The sequence below is a fragment of the Pelobates fuscus genome, chromosome 6 (genome assembly GCF_036172605.1).
Source record: "Pelobates fuscus isolate aPelFus1 chromosome 6, aPelFus1.pri, whole genome shotgun sequence".
Lineage (NCBI taxonomy): Eukaryota > Metazoa > Chordata > Amphibia > Anura > Pelobatidae > Pelobates > Pelobates fuscus.
Genome location: NC_086322.1, coordinates 103,450,704 through 103,464,483, shown reverse-complemented (window position 1 = coordinate 103,464,483; position 13,780 = coordinate 103,450,704). Strand labels below are relative to the sequence as shown.

Here is a 13,780-nt window from a genome sequence, read left to right as displayed (position 1 = left end):
CCATTTACACTCTTCTGATGCTTTTCAAAAACACATTAACCAGTCCAGCTCAAATGATCAGAATATTCTGAAGATACATTCAGCAAGGCATTACTCCCTAGTCAAATACAACAGCAAAAAGGACTTGATAAATCACAGAATTAACTTTTGAATAAACTGGCAAACTATAACTATAATAAACTCCAAAAATTATCAAAACGGATTCTGGTTTCTTGTACTTGAGCAGAACAAACCCCACAAAAGCATCTTCCTTGAAGTGATGCAATTTGCAAGCAACATCATCCAACATATAGAATTCTTTAGAAGGATTTCACATTGTTCAACTGAAGCAATTAAAGGGCAAATAGGCAATTATGCAATATAAGAACTTAGCAAAATTCATAACACAATAAATATGCATGTCATTATACCCTAAATGTCTTTTGTGAAGAGACTTAAAGAGACATGCATCACTTGGAGACAACGGTCTCTTTCAAAAGCTTTAACTTTGAATGAGACAGTTACCTCGCTCTTCAGGCTGACAAAAAATGGTAAATGATTTGTTTTACCCATACATATTTACCTTCTTCTTTCCCATTTCAGGGGAACACTGCTCAAACCAATGAGTGTCCTATCCCTAGGAATGCTGGAAAAGTGCCCTGGGCATGCCTGACAATGTACATCTTGATCTTGCAACATCCTGAGAGGTGAAAAAGAAAGGCAGCTTGATCAGTGTGATCATGTAGTGCGGGCTCCAGTTTTGCTCTCCTGCTGCTGCACAATGATGCCCAGTGGGCTCGTCTGTAACTGAGGTGGGTGGGTGGGTAAGAGGGAGGGATAAAGAAACTCCCCTAGTTGAGAGTCGTGTCCAATAATGAAATCTGACAAAGCTTATCGTAAATTTGTAAACATTTATTACATAATTTTCATAGTTTTTCTTACTTTATTTTAGTTTCTATATTTGTTTAAATCTGTTTGCTTGCTGGTTTAAAACCTTTCCTGGCAAGTTTTATCCTGCAATCCATGAACCAGTTTAGTAGCCCTTCTCTGAACTCTCTCTAAGGTATCAATATCCTTCTGAAGATACGGTCTCCAGTACTACGTACAATATTCCAAGTGAGGTCTCACCAGTGTTCTGTACAATGGCATGAGCACTTCCCTCTTTCTACTGCTAATACCTCTATTCCCTACTAATAAAGATCCAGGCTAGATACTCCCTTAAATTAGGAGGCCTAAACTACAGGCAGATTTGGATCTTAAAGATGAGCTGAGCTGCTGTCATGAAAAGTTGTCAATCCTTTTCAATGACAATGGCAGGCGGGTCAGGTTGAGGTGGAGCCTTTATAAAGTATTAAATCAATGATAAAACAATCAAAATAACTGCAACTTGAGCACAAAGGTATGTCTGTAGCTTACAATGAGGACACACAGCAAGGTTTACAAATAAAATTGCATTTCATATTTATTTATCAATCCACAGGATAATTTGAATTCTACATAATAAATCAATATTTCAGTTTCATGTTAGGAAACACAAGAGTTAAGAAAATGTCCCACAACAAACTTAGTTTTTTATATATTTTTCTTGCTGACAAACAGGAAACTGAATCATAAAATAAATCTGCTGTATAAAAAAGATAGAAAACAATTATGTCCACTTTGGATTTTCACTGCAAATAAAATATCCCCTGTATAAAAAAATAAAAATGCTTGCTTTAGAGAGGTTATTCATTTTTTTTTTTTTTTTGTCATTTATAATGTTTGCATAATTTTTATATTAAAACATTCAGTGCTGGGGTAGAAGTAGATTTTTTTTATGTACCAGGCATGAGCAAAGCATGAACAAAACCAAAACAGCTTTTTTTTTTTTTTTATCATTATTATTATTAAATAATTATTTGCTTTACTTAATTTATACAGACCTTTTCAATTCTCGTAATTCGATTCTAACACACAAGCAATGAACGATTATTGACTCTTCAAATGATTCTGGCTGTGTAGGATTGCTGCCTACAAAAACAACTGGAGTATAACAATAGAAGGCCTTTTTTTTCCTGTGTAAGTGCTTGTTTTGTAAGGTGCACAAGCATACTGCAAATTTGCTAGAACTGCTGTATAAAATATACATATTTACAATATAGATTTTCTTTTACAAAAAAAAAGATAATATTCTAGCAATTTCACATTTTTGTAGTTCACACAAAGACCTTCTCGAGTTGCCTCGCGACCGTGCTCTTTCCTTGAATGGGTGTTGGTCCTCTGACGTTTACTGTGCCACCGAATCCTGAGAAAAGTTATCCTTTACTAGGAGATGCCCACAGCCACGTTCCAAGCATTAGGAATTTTACATTTCGGTAAGCAGCATCTCATAAAGACAGTCACGTGTTTCAAATAGGTGTTGCTAAAAATTCTTGGAAACCAGCTTTCCAAAATGCAGACATAACATATATAATTCACCTAGTATGTTTTGAGTCTTGACTGAGTGACATCTGATGTTTTCTTAATAACAGTAGCTCTAGTTTCATGGTCTTTCCGGGTGTTCATCGATGATGTTGGTCCTATTTGTAAGTGGTACGTACTACCATCCGGGATCATTGGCCAGGAAGTATTGTAGGGCAAGGGGCACTTTTCATCTTTTATGGTGACCTGAAGGTCTGGTTTGTTGACAAATGTCGCCATGCCTGGTAGATTGTACAACGCTCGGGGGCTTGACGTTCTTACACATTCCTTATTTTCACTGTTCTTTTGCATGTGAAGTCGACCCTAGAAATAGAAAACAAAGATTTTATATTTCCTAACGCCTTGGCACTGAAGAAGTTACCATAAATACTAGCAAATATGAAAACCATTTTTTAACATGATGTACCATATACCCCATAGTAAACGACAACAAATTGAGCCCAAAGTTACTATATTTTATGGACAAATTATTTTATGGACATAAATATATATAGAAATATATATATATATATATATATATTCCATAAAATATAGTAACTTCGGGCTCAATTCGTTGTCGTTTACCATGGGTTTTATATATATATATCCCATGGTAAACGACAACAAATTATATATATGCCCTATAGTAAACCACAACAAATTTACTATATATTATGGACAGATTACTTGGTTAAATGTCGTATAACATAGAAATGAGTGGAAAGACCAAGAATTAGGTATATTTCATATGTAATTACGTTTATTAAATATTGCCTAATCTACGATACCATATTATTTTAATAAAAGATGGGATATCCCTTCCCGCTGCTCTTCCATACACTCCATGTGGCTGTGACAGAGAAAGCCCCAAAAAGTGGGGTTCAACATACAGAGCACATCTCATTGTCTAAGTATAATTGACGCCATCCACATCATACTATAGAGCATGGGAGTTATAGTAAATCCCAGTATTATAAAATAATGTAATTGCTTATTGTGTATTAAATTAGAACAAAATGACACTGTGTTCTAAAGAAAAAAAACCCTAAACCTAAAACCTTATGGCCTTGATGTTTTCATCTCCAGAATTCTCAATGTAGATTGATCTTTCACAATGCATGCATCTCTTCACATGTATTTACACAAGGTGGAGTTGTAGCATTGTGAACATAGTAAACAAACACGTGCAGCTAAACATCATTCATAGTAGCTACATTTGACACTTACCACACCTTCTTCATCACTAGGTACGCTGTCTGTTTCACTTTCTGCCAATGAGAAGGAAATGAAAATTGAATTGAAATAAGTCTGCTTGAAGTCATACATGCTGCATTCAAAAAATAAAAAGCCTGTTCCTTCTCCTTCAAAAATAAAACAAACCCCCCTAGAGAAATCGTTTGTGATCAACGTTATTATTATTACTGGCTTCAATCCAAAGAAACCGGTTGAACAAGGTACATAATAAGAGGTAAGAACTGGCTTTGAGCCCTAGAATTAATTGTGCAACGCTACCCTGCATTGTGTAACACACATCTAAGTTCTGATATGGGAATATTTAAAAAAAAAAAGTACAATTGTCTTTTTAATCCTCCCAAAACAAATGGTGCCATGGAAATCTCCAGCCTTAGAAATACTTGGGAGTAACGTTAAAAGGCTGCCTTCCACCCTGAATATTAACTCACAAAACTTCATACTGATGGGATATTTACAGAGATCATGCTTTATAGGAGCAGCTTGCACTCTAAAAAGCAAAAACTTGGCTCAGATGGCAATCCAGCCCTGAAGTCCATCAATTACAGAGATGTTACCAGCAAAGAAGAGACTGGGCGAGTTCCAGTCACTGCATATTGAGTGAACCTGCTGGTTCCCTACTGTGCTGATTAAACCCTTATCACTGCTGACAGAGGCAAGATAGTTCAGTTGCGCATGAATCTGAGTCATAGGGGCCCCGGGAGCTCAGGGTCTTCTGCAGCTGGTGATAAAGTAATATTTTTGAACCCAGATAACACAGTGCTAAACTCAGATACTATTTTTTTTATCAATATACAAATAATGCAAACAGTTACAGATGCACTGTCAGAAGGTTGGGAATAACCCTTGAGGATAACAAATAACACTTGGAAGCCGTGCTTTGAATCATATGACAAGACACCGCTTACAGGTTTTAACCATGTGAGTGTAAATCAATGTACTGGGCACACATCTAGCATTCAGAAAATTAGAATTTTATATATATTTAATTAATTTATATAGACATGCACACGCATATATATATATTTATTTGGTGTGTACGAGCAAATGTGTGTCTACAAATCGCTGAAAATGTTACTCTCAAAAATAAATACAGTAATACTCATTTATCGATAAAGCAGCAACATTTATGAGAAAAAAATAAAAGGAAAAAAAATAATACATTTCCAACTAACCTGCAAACGAAGAAACTGGTGAGATCTGTAATGGATAATGCTGTGCCTTGTTAATGGGATGGTCGTCGCTTTCTGTCATTACTTCAACCACTTGACATACATCTGGGGGATTGGTGACGATCATCTCTTCTACCACACTGTTACTGTATACATGGTCTTCTGCTAGTGTAACAAAACAACAATGATTGGTATTTAACCACTTTCGTGCTCTACAACTGCATAGGTAGTCACACTGATTATATATATAGATATGTATGTCAGGCAGCAAAGTACAAGCTAAATGATCTTTGTAATATAACTAATTACTAACAGGGTGCCTAAGCCTCATGGGAGCTGTAGGCAGTAGTAGTGGGAATGCCAATGGTTGCCTATCCCAAGTGAATTTCAAATTTAAGGCCAAAAAGACAGAACTTTTCACGTTCAGCCATTTTTGGTCTAAAATGTGACATTCACTTTGCATTCCTGTAAATACTCCCTTTCGTGAATAGCCCTAATACGTCTGCAACTGCAAACTATTTAGGACAGAGAAAACATGCAACTTTTCAATCCCACAAGACTGAAAACCACTCCCGGCGAAATTTGTAATCTGCTTCAATGTCTTTTACTTTGCCATACAAGTCCATTTAAAAAAAAAAAATTATGAATGGAACTAGTTGTGGTCATAATGTACATCGGATTTCATAGAAAATGAAGAAATAGCCTAAACGAGAAATTGGAGACTCGTGCCTTTCAAATACAAGGCACATGTATGTGTGATTGCATGGAGAGGTAAGGCAGGTAGGCATTTAACTTATGATTGCAAATTGGTGCAATTATCAACAACATATTGAAAAGAAACAGGACAGAGAAATTTCACTTTATATGAAAATAAGCAACATATTTGTACAGCACTTTTAAATACATAATCTAGTTATTTTACTGCATGACCACCTAACTTTATTTGCTGCAAGGCAATTTATCACGTCTGAGTAACTGCATTTGACTTCAAAGCAAGTTTTTATTAGTTGCAAGAAAATGCATTTTGTTAGGAGCTTCTAGCACAATGTAAATATAGTGGATGTTCTAAGCCTCTCTTATGAGGTGGCAACTAAGATATAAGCATGTGCTATATGTTTACAGAAAATCGCAACTAAAAAAAAAACACCAAAACATTGAAAAAAACTAAAAGACAAAGGATAGACAGAGATAACATCAAAACATATACTGACAATTACAGATTAATATCAATAAGCAAATGGTCGGTGTCAGGTGCTCCCTTTAAAATTGTTGTTTTGTTCAGGTAATGAATCCAAGGGTATAGTTTCAGACAGGTGCTATTGCCTTTCACTGTACTCTCATTTATGAAATTAAAAGACTGTAAGCTCATTTGATTAGGGTCCTCAACTACCTATTGTTCCTGTTACATTTTGTTATTTTCTCATATGGTAAATTCCCCTTTTATTGTAAAGCGCTGCGGAATAACCTGGTGCTATAAATACTACTACTACTACTACTAATAATAATAATAAAACAAGTCATATCTGAAACCTTTATGCACTATATACATATTGTCTGCAGCAACAGCATATCATTTGCCAGGGGCGTATATTCTATATTTGCTGCATTTCCACACTGGCAGAGCACTGGGCCTGCAGGGTGGTCACTATTGCAGTCAAACCGCAGTAACCTACAGCCAACATAAAGCATTACTCAGCAATATTATAGAAGTGAACATCACTTGACAATAACTATACAAATTGAGCATAAGTAATTAAATACGCATTTAGTGTATTAAAAACATACCTTTGCAGTCCCTAACTGCTAAGTGAGAAAGCTGCATGATGGCAGAGCTCCTCAAACTACTTACAAACCAACTTTCTAGTGATATTACTGAAGGGGGTAGTTCTACCTCAGCTGTTAATCAATCTGCCACATTATGCGTCCATTAATCAAGTGACCTGTGGCAGACTCCTCTGGGACATGCTGGGTGGCTCGGATAAGGGGAAGCAGCTGGTTCCTTGTTTAGAGGTGTCCTGTTATCAACTGGGTTCCATTCCCCCGCCTGGACCGGTGTTGGTGATCCAGGCCTACACGTACTGATCCAGACTGGCTGAAAGCACTTACGCAGGGGTTCCCAACCCAGTCCTCAAATACACCCTACCAATCTAGGATTTAGGGATTACCATGTTGTGTCTAAAGTGTTTTTTGTTTACCCAATAACACCTTAAACAACTGGGTAATCCCTGAATTCTGGACTGATAGGGGGTACTAGAGGACTGGGTTGGGAACCACTGCACTAACGCAACATACCTGAAAGGTCCTAAAATTGCTGACATGCTTGCTTACGCTGAGCAGGACATACTAAAGGTGTTTGCCCGTTTGTGCCAATCGTCTGGCTGCAATTGGCTACATCTTCTACGCCTACGGTGTGGGCACAGTCCGGTACAAAACCACAAAGCACCAGTCCCTCAGTCTGTCACTATTTCTATATGTCTAGAATGTAAGCTCATTGAGCAGGGCCCTCCACCTCTCTGTTCTTGTACGTCCAGTTGTCTGGTTTCAATTACATGTCTGTTAGTCCACCCATTGTACAGCGCTATGGAATCGGATGGCGCTATATAAATAATAAAATTAATAATAATAATAATAATATGGTACCTAGTCACAATTAAAATATTAATAGCTCCCAACTAATTCCTCTCTTGCTACTGTCATTAGTTTAATACTATCCTTACCTTTTGTGTCACTTTACCCCACTCCCTCTAGCATGTAAGCTCATTGAGCAGGGCCCTCATTTCTGTGTTTACAACATGTATGGTTACAATTACGTTTGTTTGTCCACCCATTGTAAAGCGCTGCGGAATTTGTTGGCGCTATATAAATAATAACATAATAATGTTAGAACCTATTCTCTACCACTCTTAGGATTATGTTATTATAAAATGAGGTCTGTTTATCGGACACGTTTTAGTGTTAATCAAATTTATATTGTATTCACGGTCATATTTTCTCTCTGTACAGTCATGCAATCACCTCAATAAAAAAAGCGATTGAATGATGGGGTAAATTTAATGTACACATCATGCTTTGGCAACCTAGTAGGGCATGTAAAAACTAGTAATAGAAGAAAGAAAAAAACAACAACAGCACAACCCACAGCTAACTTTTAGTTGGACCTTGGGCTTGTGCATTAAATTCACTGGTGACATTTTCACTTCAAAGTGAGGCAAATCATGACAGATGTCAGGATGTGACTGTCTTAATATCATAGTATTTGAGTAAAGGTTAGTCATGACACATGCCGTTTAAATTAAGACATGCCATTTAATGTTTTTTCATGATAGATAACTGCCGTAAGTTAGATGACCTATATTAAAACTGTATTCAAAATGTTCCTTAAAGGGACAAATGAAAGATGGTACAAATAAGGTAAAGGAATCTGCCTAAAAAAAAGGTAGAAACCCTCCTTACTGAAATTACCTGCTAAGTAGAATCATTCAAAGGTATTAACACGGCTGGTTTGGGAGTGGGGTTTGGCTGCCATTGGTTTTATTGTGGGGTTATGCCTCCATTCAACTAGATGCACGTCTACTCCCAATACTCTGAGGGGTCTTAATCATAGAACCCCACTGGCTATTACCTATCGCGGACTACCTTTGCACCTACTGTCCTACACAGGCTACATGTTCTGTATGCTGCCTGCTGTGTAACTGATATCCTGAGCACTTCGGACGGTTTGCCCTTCTCAGGCTATACTATACATATTGTTTTGTGCATGCAGCACACTTAGGTTTTATACAGGGATTTTTTATACCCTTATAGAGAGTTGTTTTAATACCCTTTATACTTGCTGATTATTACAACGAGACACTTTGTCCTGCTCTCCTTTTTTCACTTTACTCTATCGCATTTTAACTTTAAGATCTTTTTTAAATAAAGTTTTTAATTATTATTATTTTTGTTTGTTTGTTTTACCAGTACCTTTGAATGATTCTACTTAGGAGGTAATTTTAGTAAGGAAGGTTTTCAGCTTTGTCAGGCAGCTTCCTTTACCTTATTTGTACCTTATTTCTAATTAACTTGGGTCATGCCCATATTACCTCTCTGACCATATTCATGACCACGTATTAGGTTTTTCTTGATATCGTTGTCTTCCTCTTTTTCTTGACAAATGAAAGATCTTCATACTTTTGTTAGCAAACTTCATGCAGCCTTGTTAAATAAACAAAGCCAACATCCCAAAGACCTAACACATTTCTTGTGTGGTGACACTTTCATCGATATTATACAATGTATCCACAAAACATGCTCCTTTCCTTTAGCACACAGTCAACATCCACACCCCTGCCAGGAAGATAAGAGCCAAAATGCATGATCAAGATAAAGGCAAGGGCTAAGACTTAGATGAACCTCCAATATCATATCATGAGGTTAGTGATGGCTGACTTCAGCCCATGCTACTAAGCCAGCCTAAATGATCAAGGTATATTTAGTCCACAGACATCTTTACAACCAACGTCAAACATCATTGCATTGTTACGGCTGTGCATGATGTTTTTTTAATTTATTTTTTAAGGATGCATAATTAGATGTTTGATAGCTGGACACCAACAAATGATGGAAAAAAGGAAGTGAACAGTGAATAGAGATTTAGTGATGCAATAAAAATTTTCTTCAAGGAAAAGGAAGAAATACTTTTATAGAAGATTTTTATTTTTATTTTTTAAACGTAAATAGAATATTTTGATAATAATCAGTCAATTCTGTCTGGACACATTGTAATGATTCCAAGAATCGACATAGCCAGAGGTCACGGACCATACTGGAAAATTATTTTCCTGGTCAACTGGTCAGTCTGGTAAGAATCCTACAATGTCCAGTGATTTAAGAAAGTGTGCTGGTCATTAGAAGCAGGGTTTGCCATTAGTGTACGCTATATAAATTCATAGATAGATCTATTGGAACCTAGATGTATTTAAATGTTCAGACATTTTAAACCATTGATTATAATTTAGTTTTATTCTATGAATAGAGTTACTACATACAAGTAATCAAGGTTTAATTATTTATTTATTTTTAAAATAACACTTAATAACACAATCAAGTTCAACCCAAAACTTATAAGTTCTTGTAGGGACAGCTTTGGTGTCAGGGAAACAGGAAGTTTCTACAGAAATTCAAAGAAAAAAATAATTTTCCAGTATGGTCCGTGACCTCTGGCTATGTCGATTCTTGGAATCATTACAATGTGTCCAGACAGAATTGACTGATTATTATCAAAATATTCTATTTACTGGGCAGTACTCTAAATCAAGCACTACAGTTCCAACACAATGGATATGGTTATGAGAATACCAAACAGATGCTGCTATTTTACAAATATCCAGTAACATTACATGCAATCACCACAATAGAAAAAACAAAAGGAATAGGCGCTCACTAAATAAACTAGAGGTGGGCAGCAGTGAACCGAGTAGGAATTCCCAGCGCCTACTCAGAATAGTGAAACAATCAAGGAAAAAAGTGGTAAACCGCGCCCAAAACAGTACAAGTGATAATAATAAAGATGTATACATACAAAATGTTCTATAATAGTAGATGTATGGAACCTTCAATAGAAAATACAAAACAATAATAGTGCAGTATATCAGGCAAGTAGGAGTAGTAAAAGCTTATAAAAGACTAACTCACACTTTGCAGAGCTACTCAGAGCTCTGCCGTATAGCTGTCAGGGTACTCACCTGTGAGACAGACGGCCAGACGTGGTCGCTCCTGGAATTCCCAGCAGGGGACTTGAACCGGGGTACTTGTCTATCCCAGTCCTGCTCTCTACCTCTGAGCCACAGCGGCTTTACCTGAGACTTCTGATTCCGGCCTTGTTCATCCTGGCTTGGCTACTACACCGGGGGCTGCACCTTGACTTGTCTGCTTCTCACCTGACTCTGATCTTCTTTAGCAGGGTATTTAAACCCAGCCTCGCCCTGCACTCGTTGTCAAGTCTTTGATCTGTGTTCCTGTGTCGTACCAGTGTTCCTGTTTATTCTGCTTCGTATATTTGACCTCGGCTTGTGACTACGTTTATTCTAACCTCTGGCATCCTTTGACCTCGGCTATCCCTCGACTATCCTGCTGGTTCTGTCCTTGCCTGTCCTGCGAATTTGGTACTGCATCCTGCACAGCCCCCGTGCACAGACCCACAGGCCAGGTGAATTCTTACCTGACCACCTCGGCCTGTGGCTATCTGCAAGGGTGAGCGACATATCTGCGCTACAGACTCCCAACTGAGGTAAGACCCTGACAATAGCGCCTAGACGGTACAATCCCCGTCTCAGGATATCAAGTGGTGATGCAGTGCACGGTCCAATCCTCCACAGTAGTATATGGAAAAAATAGAGATACGATCCAATAGTATAGTATGTTTTGAAAACAGTGTTGGTAAGAAAAGGAAAAATATCCTACTTACAGATTTCAGAGCAAATATCTTGCTCTAGTATGTACAGCATACGGTGGTATAATCCCCACCAACGGATATACATCAGGATATATCAGGATTCAGGAAAATCAGGAACAGCAAATAAAATAGTAAAAACTATAACTTTATTTGAATATAAAATATGTATATAATAAAACAAATTATTACTACTTAACGCGTTTCGCCCAGTCTAGGGCTTCTTCAGAAGTATCAAGTCCGAGTTTGGGTAAAATCCGCTTATATAGGTGTTCCTGATTGATAAGATTTAGTCCTGGTGTGTTTTCGCTTCCTACTTCCGGGTCGCGCACGTCGCCCGGAAGTGACGTCATCATATCCTTCCGTGGCATGCTGGGACATGTAGTCTCCCGCTGTTTGTGTTGAACGCAACACGGAAGTGACGTGGCTCCTAATGTCTTATGGGGCGTGTAGTTCATATTGTCCTCTTTCACATAGGTATAATTACGTCACCCGGAAGTGACATATCGCCATACACAGTACCATGGGATTAGTAGTTCGGCAAATTGCCGAAATAGAATATAGTTTATACGAAGGGAAAAGGATAAACATAGTAAATAAATAAATAAGAAAGCATAATAATATTTCAAGTACCTGTGGCATAAATTTAAAAAGACAAAGATAGTAGGGATATATATGGATATCAGAACATAGGAAATATGGGCATGTATATAAATACATAAAGGGTGGACACTATACAATGTTTACATATATCAAAAAGGGTGGCCAACATATGTTATGAGTATATATATATAAAAGAATTATACATACAAATATAAATATAAAAACGGTGGACATAATTTTAAAATACCATGCATAAAGTGAACCATGCATAAGAGTTCTTAAAGAGGTACTCAAGAGGTGGTGTGTCAATTTTAGAAAAAATAAAAATAGAAGGTAAAAAATAAATAAAAAATAAATAATAAAAATTAAAAATAAAATAAAATAGAAAATGCAGAGGTAATATAAATGTAAAAAATACTATAACATTTTTTTGATATATGCCCCTTCTGTCTCTTTTATAATAGTGTCCACCCTTTATGTATTTATATACATGCCCATATTTCCTATGTTCTGATATCCATATATATCCCTACTATCTTTGTCTTTTTAAATTTATGCCACAGGTACTTGAAATATTATTATGCTTTCTTATTTATTTATTTACTATGTTTATCCTTTTCCCTTCGTATAAACTATATTCTATTTCGGCAATTTGCCGAACTACTAATCCCATGGTACTGTGTATGGCGATATGTCACTTCCGGGTGACGTAATTGTACCTATGTGAAAGAGGACAATATGAACTACACGCCCCATAAGACATTAGGAGCCACGTCACTTCCGTGTTGCGTTCAACACAAACAGCGGGAGACTACATGTCCCAGCATGCCACGGAAGGATATGATGACGTCACTTCCGGGCGACGTGCGCGACCCGGAAGTAGGAAGCGAAAACACACCAGGACTAAATCTTATCAATCAGGAACACCTATATAAGCGGATTTTACCCAAACTCGGACTTGATACTTCTGAAGAAGCCCTAGACTGGGCGAAACGCGTTAAGTAGTAATAATTTGTTTTATTATATACATATTTTATATTCAAATAAAGTTATAGTTTTTACTATTTTATTTGCTGTTCCTGATTTTCCTGAATCCTGATATATCCTGATGTATATCCGTTGGTGGGGATTATACCACCGTATGCTGTACATACTAGAGCAAGATATTTGCTCTGAAATCTGTAAGTAGGATATTTTTCCTTTTCTTACCAACACTGTTTTCAAAACATACTATACTATTGGATCGTATCTCTATTTTTTCCATATACTACTGTGGAGGATTGGACCGTGCACTGCATCACCACTTGATATCCTGAGACGGGGATTGTACCGTCTAGGCGCTATACGGCAGAGCTCTGAGTAGCTCTGCAAAGTGTGAGTTAGTCTTTTATAAGCTTTTACTACTCCTACTTGCCTGATATACTGCACTATTATTGTTTTGTATTTTCTATTGAAGGTTCCATACATCTACTATTATAGAACATTTTGTATGTATACATCTTTATTATTATCACTTGTACTGTTTTGGGCGCGGTTTACCACTTTTTTCCTTGATTGAATCACCACAATAGGGTTCTTAAAACGCCCTTGACCTATGGAACTTGCTGCACGTAAAGTGCCAGCAGGCCTCTGTAGAGAGACAGATACTAAATAAGATTGCTGAGGTCTTCTTGGCTCAGACTGGGAAGGTCTAAAATGTATTTGGCCCATTTTGTATGTCCAGAGGCTAGCAAGATATAACGTATAGATCACTGCACAAATTCTGTATCCCTCACCTACAATGTTTACAAGTGCTGCCAGAATAATTAATTGAATGTGTTTACAGTCCTGCCAGTATGACTCACCTACAATGTTTACAATGCTGCCAGTACCATGTACCTACAATGTTTACAAGTGCTGCCAGAAT

At 37.1% G+C, this 13,780-nt stretch overlaps 1 protein-coding gene across 6 annotated transcripts in view; it reads right to left on the bottom strand.

The window, feature by feature from the left end:
- Positions 1-1,415: 1,415 nt before the first annotated feature.
- IRF2 (interferon regulatory factor 2) overlaps positions 1,416-13,780 on the bottom strand; it is a 97,925-nt gene continuing 85,560 nt past the window's right edge. For 5 of the 6 annotated variants that reach the window (XM_063458137.1, XM_063458134.1, XM_063458140.1 and 2 more), the window contains exons 7-9: positions 4,845-5,006; positions 3,646-3,686; positions 1,416-2,742 (exon numbers count right to left, since the gene is read on the bottom strand). In XM_063458137.1, coding sequence (XP_063314207.1) covers positions 2,437-2,742; positions 3,646-3,686; positions 4,845-5,006 — 509 coding nt within the window. In that variant the 3' untranslated portion in view covers positions 1,416-2,436. The remainder of the gene's footprint in view (positions 2,743-3,645; positions 3,687-4,844; positions 5,007-13,780) is intronic. The other variant, XM_063458135.1, reaches the window with a different exon arrangement.